Consider the following 13,367-nt stretch of genomic DNA (forward strand, 5'->3'; position numbering starts at 1 on the left):
GCGCTCGAGCTTAGGAATGCCTGAGCTCTAAGACGAATGCATTTTGAAAGTTATCGAGTGAAATGTGTTCTGAGCCACAGGTGTTTGTTGTGTCTTCTCTTTATGGAGTGGACACGAAGAAAAGTTGTATGTTTTGCAGATGTGGTGTCTGTGTCACATTTGGTGTTAAATTCCTTCACCATATGCATAGCCCAATATGGCGGCAAATTGCACCCTAGAAGAGCAGAAAGGGTAGATAGGCTTAAATTGGAATTAGATAGTTACTAAGATATAAGATAGTTAAGTTCCACCCCCCCCCCCCCACACACACCTCGCCCCCCCAAGCCCCCTCCCTCCCACAAATCTCCCGATGTCGCTGCTCTCAAATGTTGTGCTTGCGTGCTTCCCTCTCCCTCCCCATCTTGTCTCCCGCTCCCTTTATTGTATGCTTTGTGTGTCTGTTTTTTTTTTTGTGATTGATGTTAGTTAGCTCTTACACGAGCCTCGATCTTGTATACGAAAAAAATAAAACAAGTCAGGAGACGACGATGGTTCACGAGCGAGCGGTATTCAATGACAAAGGACGGACTATAACCGAAACAGGCCCGGACAGGCCAGGCCAGGCCCGGAAATGTCAAAACGAAGGTTACTGACCTTGAAATGATATAGAAAATAATGTATAATCAGTTATGCGGTTAGTTAGCTACACAATACCGAAAATTCGGTTCGATTCCGACAACTTTGAAAATTACACCTTTGTGACCTTCAAAGGTCAAAGGTCGAAGATTCTGAAATTTGTTGGAAAACTTGTATTTCATGATGTATGTGATGATATAAGATCATGTACGACATTTCACCCCATCAGGAAGCGAACAATGTAATAAAACCATCAAAAATCGACTTTTCTAAATTTCGTGACCTTGTGACCTTGACCTTGGGGCGAAATTGAAAAATCGAGCTCCGTGGGGCTAGACACATGACATTGGCCTAACCAAATACCGAAACCCCTGTCAGATTCCACCAACTCCCTCGGAGAAGATGTAGCTTGAACTCGATTACCCCCTAAAAATACATCTTTTTCGGGCGTCGCTCCGCCCACAATGGGCGCAATACGCCCACTCTCGGCAGGACACAACTAGATCATGATATCAACCTCCCACCCAAGTTTCATCAAGATCGGATGATATCATCGGGTAGTTATGCTGCGGACAGACAGACACACAGACAGACGCACACACATGACGAATATAGTGGTCACTCTGTTTGATAACTCGTGAACCAAAAATAAAAATAAGATTCTTTGGAGGTAGAGGGATACAGCGATGTTGGTAGGACGATTACATTCAAGCATTTATTATGTCCTTACAACAGCTCCTTCCTTATTGTTTGTGAACACACACGGTACAAAAAGGGAATGCATACCATTCACACATCGCCATTTCCATAATTGCTCTTCGCATTCTTTCCTTTGTGATTACTAGGGCATTGCCCGTACTATATCTATATCTAAAATTATATCCCCCCCCTCTATTTACATGAAATGGTTTGGTCCAAAGCGAACGGCTTGCGAGTACGGTGACAATCCCCCCCCTCTATTTACATGCAATGGTTTGGTCCAAAGCGAACGGCTTCCGGAGTTTGGTAAAGAAATCGCCATCGCGTGCACAAACGCGCAGGAAAGCGAATGAATCGCAAATTCGGTTTTATTAGTTTTAAAACATAGTTTAACGCCAACATAGTTTGCAAACGTGAAATAAATGAATACGCTCTCAAATGTGCCATCCGAGGCAGAGTGTGTCCTCCACGTTCGGCACACGCGATCGTTCGCTGCTCTCTGATTGGTTGAATCGTTTTTTGGACATAGCTCGGTAAGTAATTGTCCGATTAATATGAAACCTTGAAAAGGCACATCCTCGGGTCCCCAGCAATATACCTGGCAAGTTAAAAGTATATCGGACCCGTGGTTGTCGAGAAACAGCGGTCACAGACAAACAAACGTACAGACGTACAAACGTACAGACGTACAGAGATTACTGGAATTATAGATAGATAAACCCAGGAGTCATAGCAGCAACCTGCGACGCTTCGTGCCAAGAAGTCGTGCAATGCGCTTTAGCAACAGGAAATAAACAAATAAATAAGAACGCAGCTTTGGTTAACAGTGGTGTGCATAAAGGCCGCCGCGCACTAGCCGACGCAACAACATTGTCGGACTCTGCCGCACAATTGACTCGCACTGTGCTATTGTCGACGACGCTGTTTTCGTTGAACAAAATGGCAAGGAAGAAGAAATGCAGGGAGAGGATGAGAAGGGTGGAAGCTCTGAGCACTGGTCCCCTCAACCAGAGGTACGTCACCGAAGGTGTGCCCAGGTGAAAGAAGCGGTTGTGGGTAAATCCCTGGGTGGAGAGAAGACCGGTTCAGGGAGCGTTCAACGACTTGTCAGTGGAACGTGCTGCAGAAGATAGGAGAACTCGTATTTCTATTTACTAGTGAATACCCACTTCCTCTGGGAAGTTGCTGCAGCATTAAATTGACATTTCCATTTATTTCACATTTAGTGTCGATCTAATTCAAAGGCAGAGCATGGTGTTGGCTTAGCGGTTAGGGTGCCAGCTTGGGATCCTAGGTTCCTGGGTCCGAATCACGGTCGATCGCTGAATTAACGCTATGGGGGCTGACTCAGCCTGTCATCCTTCCGATGTCAAATTGAGTACCAGTTCACTGGTCAAATTGAGTACCAGTTCACTGGTCAAATTGAGTACCAATTCACTGGTCAAATTGAGTACCGGTTCACTGGTCAAATTGAGTACCAATTCACTGGTCATATTGAGTACTGGTTCACTGGTCAAATTGAGTACCGGTTCACTGGTCAAATTGAGTACCGGTTCACTGGTCAAATTGAGTACCGGTTCACTGGTCAAATTGAGTACCAGTTCACTGGTCAAATTGAGTACCGGTTCACTGGTCAAATTGAGTACCAGTTCACTGGTCAAATTGAGTACCAGTTCACTGGTCAAATTGAGTACCGGTTCACTGGTCAAATTTAGTACCGGTTCACTGGTCAAATTGAGTACCCGTTCACTGGTCAAATTGAGTACCAGTTCACTGGTCAAATTAAGTACCGGTTAACTGGTCAAATTGAGTACTGGTTCACTGGTCAAATTGAGTACTGGTTCACTGGTCAAATTGAGTACCGGTTCACTGGTCAAATTGAGTACCGGTTCACTGGTCAAATTGAGTACCGGTTCACTGGTCAAATTGAGTACCGGTTCACTGGTCAAATTGAGTACCAGTTCACTGGTCAAATTGAGTACCGGTTCACTGGTCAAATTGAGTACCGGTTCACTGGTCAAATTGAGTACCGGTTCACTGGTCAAACTGAGTACCGGTTCACTGGTCAAATTGAGTACCAGTTCACTGGTCAAATTGAGTACCAATTCACTGGTCAAATTGAGTACCAGTTCACTGGTAATTCCCTGTGTGTCGCAAGATGTGACCAACAGGGTTGGCGACAGGAAGGGCATCCGGCCATGAAACATTGCTTCAAAAAGAGGACCACGGTGCCCAAAAAAGGCCAACCCCTGCTCTGCGGGGGGAAATGGCCTCTGAAGGTGGTTCTTAGTAAAAAAAAAAAAAAAAATCCATGAAAACTCTGAAAGTGTGAGAATGAATAGTAGTCTTGCTGGTTAGCCCCGAGGAGCGACCGGCTTATTATGTAATTTGGGGAAGGGGCGGCGTTAGGGTTTGGTAAAATTGGGAAAATAACAGTGAGAAGAGGAGAGCATATGCAAAACAAGCCATAGTTGAGAAGTGAAGCGGTTGTGGGTAAATCCGGCCTCAGATAAAAGGAGGGGCCTGGTAAGAGTTCAGATAAAACAGGAATAAGAAGTAGGGGCCTGGAATTCGATATTACAGGAAAGAGAGGTGGAGGGGGTGTGGTTTAAATCCTGCCATCTTGTGTACATAAAATGTAGACAACTGCTGAAAATGTTGCTTGGACTCGCATTTGATTGTCCGCACGTGATCTCCCACACAGCTCTGATGAATGGCCACCATCGTTATGTCATTAACGGCAACTGGGTCATTGACTGGCCAGGTGAGTACAGCGTTGCTGGTACCAAGGTGCTCTACAAGCGATCGGCTGACAACCGAGAGAGCATGGAGGCCGTGGGACCTACAGCTGAAGCTCTCCACGTTATGGTGAGATCATGAGAGGAGGATTTGTTTGATATGATAATGGCCTCTTCTTCTTCATTTTAATATTCTTGCTATGGAGCTTTCTTTAAGGTCTGAAGAGAGGGAAGAGGCTGCTGCCTGTCTATCTGAAGGATGAAGGGTGTCACGGCAGAGGGTGGAGTCACCAACAAATAGATAGAAGATTTTCCAGAGAGGCAGAGAGACTCGGCCCAGAATACTGCCTCCATAACACTGCATTCCAGCCTTGACAGGGAGAGATGATGAAAGGGTTCTGTTGAGTGCCTCACGTTGGCTACGAGAGTGGAGGAAGTCAGTAAGCCATGGGTTGAGTTGGTCTTGGATGCCATAAGCAGAGAGTAAGGCGGGCTGCCAGACTGTATCAAAAGCATGAGATATGTCCAGAGAGAGAGCCGTGATCTCATGTCTGGTATTGAAGGCTTCCATCCATTGTTGGGAGAGTAGAAACATATCCAAGGTGGAGTGACCTGATCTGAATCCAAATTGGTGATATGAGAGGAGGTTGTTGGAGAAAAGGAAGGATTTCATAGCAGCTGTGATGATGGATTCCATGACCTCGCTAATGATTGGAAGTAAGCTGCTAGGTGTGTCGTTGAGGGGATCTGTTTGTGCACCTTTTTACGTGATGCTGTGATGTTGGCGGATTTTCAAGCAGATGGAAGATGATCAAGCGCAAAGTGTGAAAATGGCAGAGAGAGAGAGGATGTGCCAGAGCAGCAGAGGAGGTTTTTAGGACATGTGAGCTGATGCTGTCCAGTCCAGCAACGGATTCAGAGTTGAGGGTTGAAATAACCTTCTCCACCTTCTCAGGTACAAAAGACAGGAGCTGTTGGGTACGACAGGGAAGGATGGGTACCGAGAGTTAATGGGTGGGGACAAAAAATATTTGGAAACAAACATAGAATTGAGGCATTCGGCCTTCTCACGAGCGTAGTCGGCTGTGGTGCCATTTGAAGAGAGGGAAGGAAAGGAGTGGGAGCATGACTCCAGAGACTGACTTAACAAGGTGCCATCAGGTTTTAGAGGAGGGAGACAAGTTTGAAAGTTCATTCTTGAGGTTGGACTAATTCTGTTTCCAGCTCTCCTGAGAGTGGGAACACACTTGTTGTAGACCTTTTGGAAAACACTGATATTGCTTTAGGTCAGATTTGCTTTCCAGGAGGAGAAGACAAGTTGTTTCAGCGCAACTGCCTCACCACAGGATTCACCATCACTTTCTGAAAAAAACATCTGGCAAACCCTTCCACATATGTAGGTGTAACGGAAAATAATGTCGTTTTTTAAGCTGAGTATACCTAATACTTTCTTATCAATCCTTTTGAGGAAGTTCAATCATTCAGACTCCTGGGTTTCACCATCAGCCATGATCTTTCTTGGTCAAATCTTATTTCAAAATTGGCTTCCAAAGACAGCCACCGACTGGGCATCCTCTGTCATACAAAGTCCTTCCTTGGGACACCTGCACTCCTATCCACCTACAAGGCCTTCATCCACAGCTTGATGGAGTACTACTCTCTCCACTAGGCTAGTTACCATTCCTCACACCTTGCTCAGCTTGATACCGTGGAAACCAAGGCCTTCATGATCATTGGAATCTCTCACGGTGAAGCTGAAGCTGAGTCTATGGGTCTATCATTTCGCCATCACAGACAGGTCGGTGTTCTCTCTGTCTTCCACTGCCTACTTTCTCGTCTTCCACCCTCTGTTCTTCTGTGCGTGTCCCTTGCCTCCTTGTCCCCCTTACCCCTAGGTTTCTGCAGGGCTCTCACGGTCCACCTTCAACCCCATTCGGGTGAAACTACCGAAATCCAAGATCACTGCTCACCTCCACTCATTCGTTTCTCTTCTTTCCCACCTGTAGAACCATCTTCCACACTCTCTTCAATCTCATTCGTCCTTCTAGGATCTAGGTCTTCAAAGCAGCTGTTCACCACCATCTCAGATCGTCCCCAATGCAAAACCATGATCTTTTCTACCCTCGTTAACCCCACCCAAATCGCTCCTTCTTCCAATTTTCCACTTTTCCCTCCTTGGAGTTTCCATCTGTATCCATTTTGTTCACCCCATGCACGCATGTTTTGGTTCCTGTTTTTGTCTGTTACATCCTGATCCGTTCACTATACTCGCTCTTCCGCAAGCCCCGACTATGTGTACAAAAAAATCATTAGTTTGTCCGAGCAGAATTGGCAGAAGATTCAGCTCTGGATGATTTTTTTTCCACCAAACTTGGTACAAGTATGTACTATGACCATATGATGCAAAGATGAACTGATTATATTTTGGGGTCAAAGGTCAATCATGTGACCATTATCTGAAAGTAGCAGATTTTTGTTACTGCAATAACTTGTGAACCAATGTAGGGATTTTGACTAAACTTGGCAAAGCAATGGACTGTAATACGAAGATGAACTGATTAAATTTTGAGTTCAAAAGGTCAAGCGCCATTCACTTGAAGATCTGTGTTATTGCAATAACTCAACCATACTTGGCACACGTTTTTAGATTGAATTTTACATTGAACTGGTCAAAGGTCAAAGATCATGTGCCCTTTGAAAATAATCTTGCAGACCATAACTCTAGCAAGTTAGGAGCATCTGATGTTGTCTCTTTAAAAAAAGAAAAAAAAAATTGCCCTAATTTTTTTTTTGCCCTTATTTTTTTGTAAACATCAGTGTACTTTTATATGAATTACAAATCTCAGCCCAGCTGTAAACGGTCATCCGGGTTGTCTTGTAGGCAGCCGGATGAATCTATGTGTGCACCGCCCTTCGGTCGGACGTTATACTGGTCGTGTCCCGTCTGCCAGGATCAGTTGGTGGACGATAAAGATCCCACGGTGTCCTTCACCACGAGTAGGCAAGCTATCAGGGGCACCAGGGGGTATCAGGGGAAGAACATGAATACAAGTACATTCGTAACACATGGCACTTGGGTTTCCTGCAGCCTGAACCAGGTGCACACCTGGGAAGATTTAACTGTAACAAGTGTGACTCAACTGTCCTTATGTGGTTGAAATTCGTTTGGCATCAAATGACAGCGAACACTTTCGAAAAGCAAGTATGTGACCCTTAGGCAAATGGTTGAACAGCTCTTCCTCCATGTCACCAAAGTCACTTTGCAGAATTTTCCAAAATGGTAGCACAGGTTTATTTATATATTTTATTTCCATGGATGATGTTCAGAACACATTGTTCGTGTATTTAGATTACTGATCGAAAATCTGTTGGGTCTTCAGCCACTTTCCTTATTGGCTGCCTCCAAAGGTTCTTCTCCGTGAGAAAAATCCAAACATTGAGTACGAGTTCTGGTTTCCCAGTGAACGAGACACCGCCGTCCAGCTGGACCCCAGTGCTGGCCATGGAGGCATTTGGCCTGCAGTATTCTTTCCATGGAGGAAGGCCACTGCCATTCCCACAACCACCACAGTGAGCACAACCATCCTAAGCACAGGTACTGTTGCAAAGTATGGAATTTAGGAATGTCTGAGTTCACGTCATCATGTGCAAACACCTTTACTTTCCTGAAGATTATCTTTTTCTTTGCAATATCTTTCCTGAATCATTTGGAGATGTGAAATATTTTGAGGAACTTGTTTATTTAATTGCATTCGTTGGTTTGGGGTCTTCATGAAGCACAAGCTTTTTGTGAGGAGGGAAATGTTGGTTAACAGATTCTTTTTTTTTTGGCCTCTGCAGCCGAAGGCCCCAGGGGCTTTTTGTCTTCGGGTTGTCCGGCTGTGCGAGCGTCCATCCGTCCGTGCATGCACAGCAGATTTTTGTTACCATGGTAATTTGTGAACTACTGAAGGGATTCCTACCAAACTTGGCCAAAGTGTGAACTGTAAAATAAAGATGAACTGTTTCGATTTTGGGTTCAAAAGGTCAAAGGTCATGTGACCTTTAATTGAAAAACATTGGGAACCACAGAAGGGATTTCAACCAAACTTGGCATAAGTATGAATTTAAGATGAACCGATCAATTTTGGGTTCAACAGTTCGAAGGTCATGTGCCCTTTAAAAATCATTTCACCGATCATAACCCCTTTTAGCCCCTTACCTAGAGTGGCTTGTCTGCCTTGTCTGGGGCGATATCCATAAAAAATTAAATTAAAAAACCTTAAGTTGGAAGCATCTGATGTTTTCTCTATTCTACGTATCTCTCCTTTCTCTCTCGCACTCTCAACCTTCCCCCAAAACATCCCCCCCCCGCCCCCCACAACAACTCCACCACTCGTGCCCATTTCCCCTTGAAGCGCGACCCATGGACCTACTCGTATCCTGAACTCTCTCAGGAATTATTACAGCAGCAACTTATTTGTACTCGATGTGTGACCACACAAATATCTAAGTTTACGCAGAATTAGTGTCGATCTGTGGCAGTGGACAGACAGAACAATGGATGAAGTCAACAAGACGTCGATCGAGGTATGCTAACCGCCGTGGGAAGCAAGCTGACACTTCGGGCGTTAACCCTTCAAGGAGCAACAGACACTCTGACGAAGGGTCAACACCCAAACCGTCAGATTCTCCTTGCTTTCCACAGTAGCATACCTCGATCAACTTCCTGTGGATTTCACCCATTGTTAGACAGCTCCTGCAGTTTACGTTATTCAGCCCCTACCTACATTGAGTTGCATCTTCATATGTGAATACTGGCATCATGAAGTAACTGGAGCCATGTTGGACACGTTCTCACCATTATTCCAAAAAATATATTCTGTGTTCCTGCCACTTTTGCGAAAAAGAACATTTGTTGCAAATGCCTTCCAAAAGTATCATTGGGAGGTGTTTGTGAAGGATACAGTCACGTGAAAAAGTAAGTACACCCCATGTAAAGTTTTGACTTTTTCAACATATTTCAACATACAGCTATTTGATCTTCATTTCAACAATATCGATAGATAAAGGTGATATAATATAACAAATATCATGAAACATTTACATTTTGTAGTCCATTGTATAATTTAAATAAACATAAATGCAAATTTAGCATGTGGAAAAAGTAAGTACACCCCTACATTTATCACGACTACTAAAATTAGAATCAGGTGCACCAACTCAGGTGCAAATGAATAGAACATCGTTAGAGAGGATCTTCGAGGAACCTGTCTTATTTAAACTTCAGACATTTAGTTTGGTTTGCTCTTTGTTGTTGAAGTGTGCGGCGTCACCATGCCTAGATCAAAAGAGCTCTCTGAGGCCTTCAGAAAGAAGGTTATAGATGCCTACGAGTCTGTGAAGGGATTTTAAAAGATCTCCAAACAATTTGAAATCAACCATTCGACTGTCCGGAAGATCATCTACAAGTGGAGAAGATTCCAAACACCTGCCAACTTGTTCAGGCCAGGCCGCCCCAGCAAGTTCAGCCTGAGAGCAGATCGCAAGATGCTGAAAGAAGTCTCCAAGAACCCCAGAATGTCATCACGGGACCTACAGGTAGCTCTTGCCGCTGTTGATGTCAAAGTTCACGAGTCCACCATTAGAAAGAGGCTGCACAAATTTGATCTACATGGGAGGTGTGCCGGGAGGAAACCTTTGCTGTCCAGAAAGAACATCAGGGCAAGACTAAAGTTTGCCAATGAACATCTCGGCAAAGACCAGCACTTCTAGAACAATGCTCTGGACAGATGAGTCAAAGGTAGAGCTATTTGGCCACAGTACCAGAAGACATGTTTGGCGAAAACCAAAGACAGCATTTGACCACAAGAACCTGATACCAACTATAAAGCATGGTGGTGGAAATATTATGGTTTGGGGCAGCTGTGCTGCATCAGGGCCTGGGCAGCTCACCATCATAGAATCCACTATGAATTCTTCATTGTACCAGAGGGTGCTTGAGGATAATGTGAGGCCATCTGCCAGAGAGTTGAAGCTCAACCGAAGGTGGACCTTGCAACATGACAATGACCCTAAACATACCAGTAAATCCACCAAGGAATGGCTGAAAAGAAAGAAATGGAGGGTTCTGGAATGGCCAAGTCAAAGCCCGGATCTAAATCCCATCGAGATGTTGTGGGGGGATTTGAAACGAGCTGTGCATGCAAGAAACCCCTCAAACATCGCACAGCTGAAAGAATTCTGCATGGAGGAGTGGGCAAAAATTTCTCCCAGTCGATGTCAGAGACTGGTAGACAGTTATAGAAATGCCTACTTGAGGTTGTTTCTGCCAATGGGGGCAATACCACCTATTAGAGCCAAGGGTGTACTTACTTTTTCCACATGCGAAATTTGTATTTATGTTTATTTAAATTATACAATGGACTACAAAATGTAAATGTTTCATGATATTTGTTATATTATATCACCTTTATCCATCAATATTGTTGAAATGAAGATCAAATAGCTGTATGTTGAAATATGTTGAAAAAGTCAAAACTTTACATGGGGTGTACTTACTTTTTCACGTGACCGTATATCTTATTTACATTTCTCCTTTCCGAATCGTAAGGCAAATGTCCACTTATGCTCACGTTCCACTGCAGCAGTGCAGGGCTTAGGGCCCATTGATGAAGTTGTTTTAAATAAATATGCAATGATGCAACTGCTATAATATCTCACCATCTTAATGCAACGTATTTCGAAAGATGCCTTCATAAGTGGCAGGAATCCTCAAGTGTATCTCGATCTGGATCATCCTTAATCATCCTATAAGAGAACCGTGTGTGTGTGTGTGTGTGTGTGTGTGTGTGTGTGTGTTTGTGTGTGTGTGTTATATAATATTAAATATAAATTTCCTTAGTGGGTGTAGTGAAGTGTTTTAGGCACCCACAAAAAGATAGTAAAAAAGCAAATTGATTTCTTCAAAATGCAAACAGGATTAGAACATCACTGGGCAACGCCAGGTACTCCTGCTAGTCATATAATATGGGTATTAGGACAGTTTTAAGGCAGGGGTGTTTCAGTCAGCAATTAGGTAATGCATGGGTTGGTCTTCCCGGAAAGGTAGTGGCAGTGGAGGGGATGAATAACTTTAAATTGGAACAAGTCAGGAGACGACGATGGTTCACGAGCGAGCGGTATTCAATGACAAAAGACGGACTACTTTGAAATGGCCGTCCTTTGTGACCTTTAAAAGTCAAAACCGACATTGAAAATATATAAATAGGAATGTATTATCTGTTATGAGACTAGTTAGCTACACAATACCGAAAATTCGGTTCGATTCGGACAACTTTGAAAATTTGACCTTTGTGACCTTGAAATGTCAAAACGAAGGTTACTGACCTTGAAATGAGATAGAAAATAATGTATAATCAGTTATGAGGTTAGTTATCTACACAATACTGAAAATTCGGTTCGATTCCAACAACTTTGAAAATCTGACCTTTGTGACCTTGAAATATCAAAACGAAGGTTACTGACCTTGAAATGATATAGAAAATAATGTATAATCAGTTATGAGGTTAGTTAGCTACACAATACTGAAAATTTGGTTCGATCCCGACAACTTTGAAAATTTGACCTTTGTGACCTTCAAAGGTCGAAGATTCTGAAATTTTTTGGAAAACTTGTATTTCATGATGTATGTGATAATATAAGATCATGTACGACATTTCACCCTATCAGGAAGCGAACAATGTAATAAAACCACCAAAACCATTAAAACCTTTATCTGCTGGCTTTATGACTAAGTCTTTATTATGTTGGAAATTGTGGAGTGCTCGTCGCTCTGCCTTTGTGAGATTGTCCTTATGTCTTGAAGAATTATATTTTTGAGCCGCATTTTCAATTTCATTGCTCACTTGTTCCATATCGACATGTAAATAGGGATTGTCAATACGTGGTGTCCAGCTGCTTTTTGCTTTGAGTAAGGTGAGTTGTGGACTTGTGGTGTATTAGTATCAGTGTATGTGATTGTACGTGTGTCTGTTGGTGTTGTCTGTTGTGGTGCGGATGGTGCTGGGTGTACTTTAGCAAAGTGTGCTTTAAATTTTATTCGCCGACAGAAATCTTGCAAATATTCTTTCAATTGATCTTTCCCCATCAATCCCCCATCCAAAACCTTGATCTTTTCTACCCCTGTTAATTCACCCCAGATCCACTTTTCTGAAATATCAACTTCTTTCCTGGAAGTCCTAGCTGTGTCCATGTGTTTTTTTTACCTCTCCCACCCCCCACGCCCCTTCCCACGCCTACTCCCCCCAAGCCCTCTCCCTCCCACAGATCTCCCAATGTCCCCTGCTCTCAAATGTTGTGCTTGTGTGCTTCCCCCTCTCTCCCCATCTTGTCTCCCGCTCCCATTATTTTGTCTTATGGGTCTGTTTTTTTTTTGTCATTAATGTTAGCTCTTACATGAGCCTCGATCTTGTATACAAAAAAAATAAAAATAGATTTTTCTAAATTTCGTGACCTTGTGACCTTGACCTTGGGACGAAAATGAAAAATCGAGCTCCTTTGGGAGATTGGCCTAACTCACTCACACATGACATTGGCCTAACCAAATATTGAAACCCCTGTCAGATTCCACCAAACCCCTCGGAGAAGATGTAGCTTGAACTCGATTACCCCCTAAAAAGACATCTTTTTCGGGCGTGGCTCCGCCCACAATGGGCGCAATACGCCCACTCTAGGCAGGACACAACCAGATCATGATATCAACCTCCCACCAAAGTTTCATCAAGATCGGACGATATCATCGTGTAGTTATACTGCGGACAGACAGACAGACAGACAGACACACACCGATGACGAATATAGTGGTCACTCTGTTTGATAACTCGTGAACCAATTAGATAGGTATCTGGATGCATTGGAGATAGATGGGTATGTTGGTATTGGCAGAACTTGTGGGTAGCTTGTGTGTGGATGGGTGATGGATACTGTGGTTGGTGCAGAACAGTCATGATGGACCGAGTGGCCTCCTCTTCCTCGTGTGTATTCCATTTCCCTTTTCCTCCAATCAATTTGCCTACATAATAAATAGACAACCCTTTCTTGATATTCCAAAACTGTCTTTATCTATCTATCTATAATTCCAGTAATCTCTGTCTGTACGTTTGTACGTTTGTACGTCTGTACGTCTGTACGTCTGTTTGTCTGTGACCGCTGTTTCTCGACAACCACGGGTCCGATATACTTTTAACTTGCCAGGTATATTGCTGGGGACCCGAGGATGTGCCTTTTCAAGGTTTCATATTAATCGGACAATTACTTACCGAGCTATGTCCAAAA

General features: G+C 43.5%; 1 protein-coding gene across 2 annotated transcripts in view; it reads left to right on the forward strand.

Annotated features, from left to right (window-relative positions):
• Window positions 1-13,367, forward strand: part of ADAMTSL5 (ADAMTS like 5) — a 167,710-nt gene that overhangs the window by 137,628 nt on the left and 16,715 nt on the right. For both annotated transcript variants that reach the window (XM_068106601.2, XM_068106602.2), the window contains exons 9-10: window positions 4,019-4,182; window positions 7,461-7,647. In XM_068106601.2, coding sequence (XP_067962702.2) covers window positions 4,019-4,182; window positions 7,461-7,647 — 351 coding nt within the window. The remainder of the gene's footprint in view (window positions 1-4,018; window positions 4,183-7,460; window positions 7,648-13,367) is intronic.

The sequence above is a fragment of the Myxine glutinosa genome, chromosome 2 (genome assembly GCF_964187855.1).
Source record: "Myxine glutinosa chromosome 2, kmMyxGlut1.1, whole genome shotgun sequence".
Classification (NCBI taxonomy): domain Eukaryota; kingdom Metazoa; phylum Chordata; class Myxini; order Myxiniformes; family Myxinidae; genus Myxine; species Myxine glutinosa.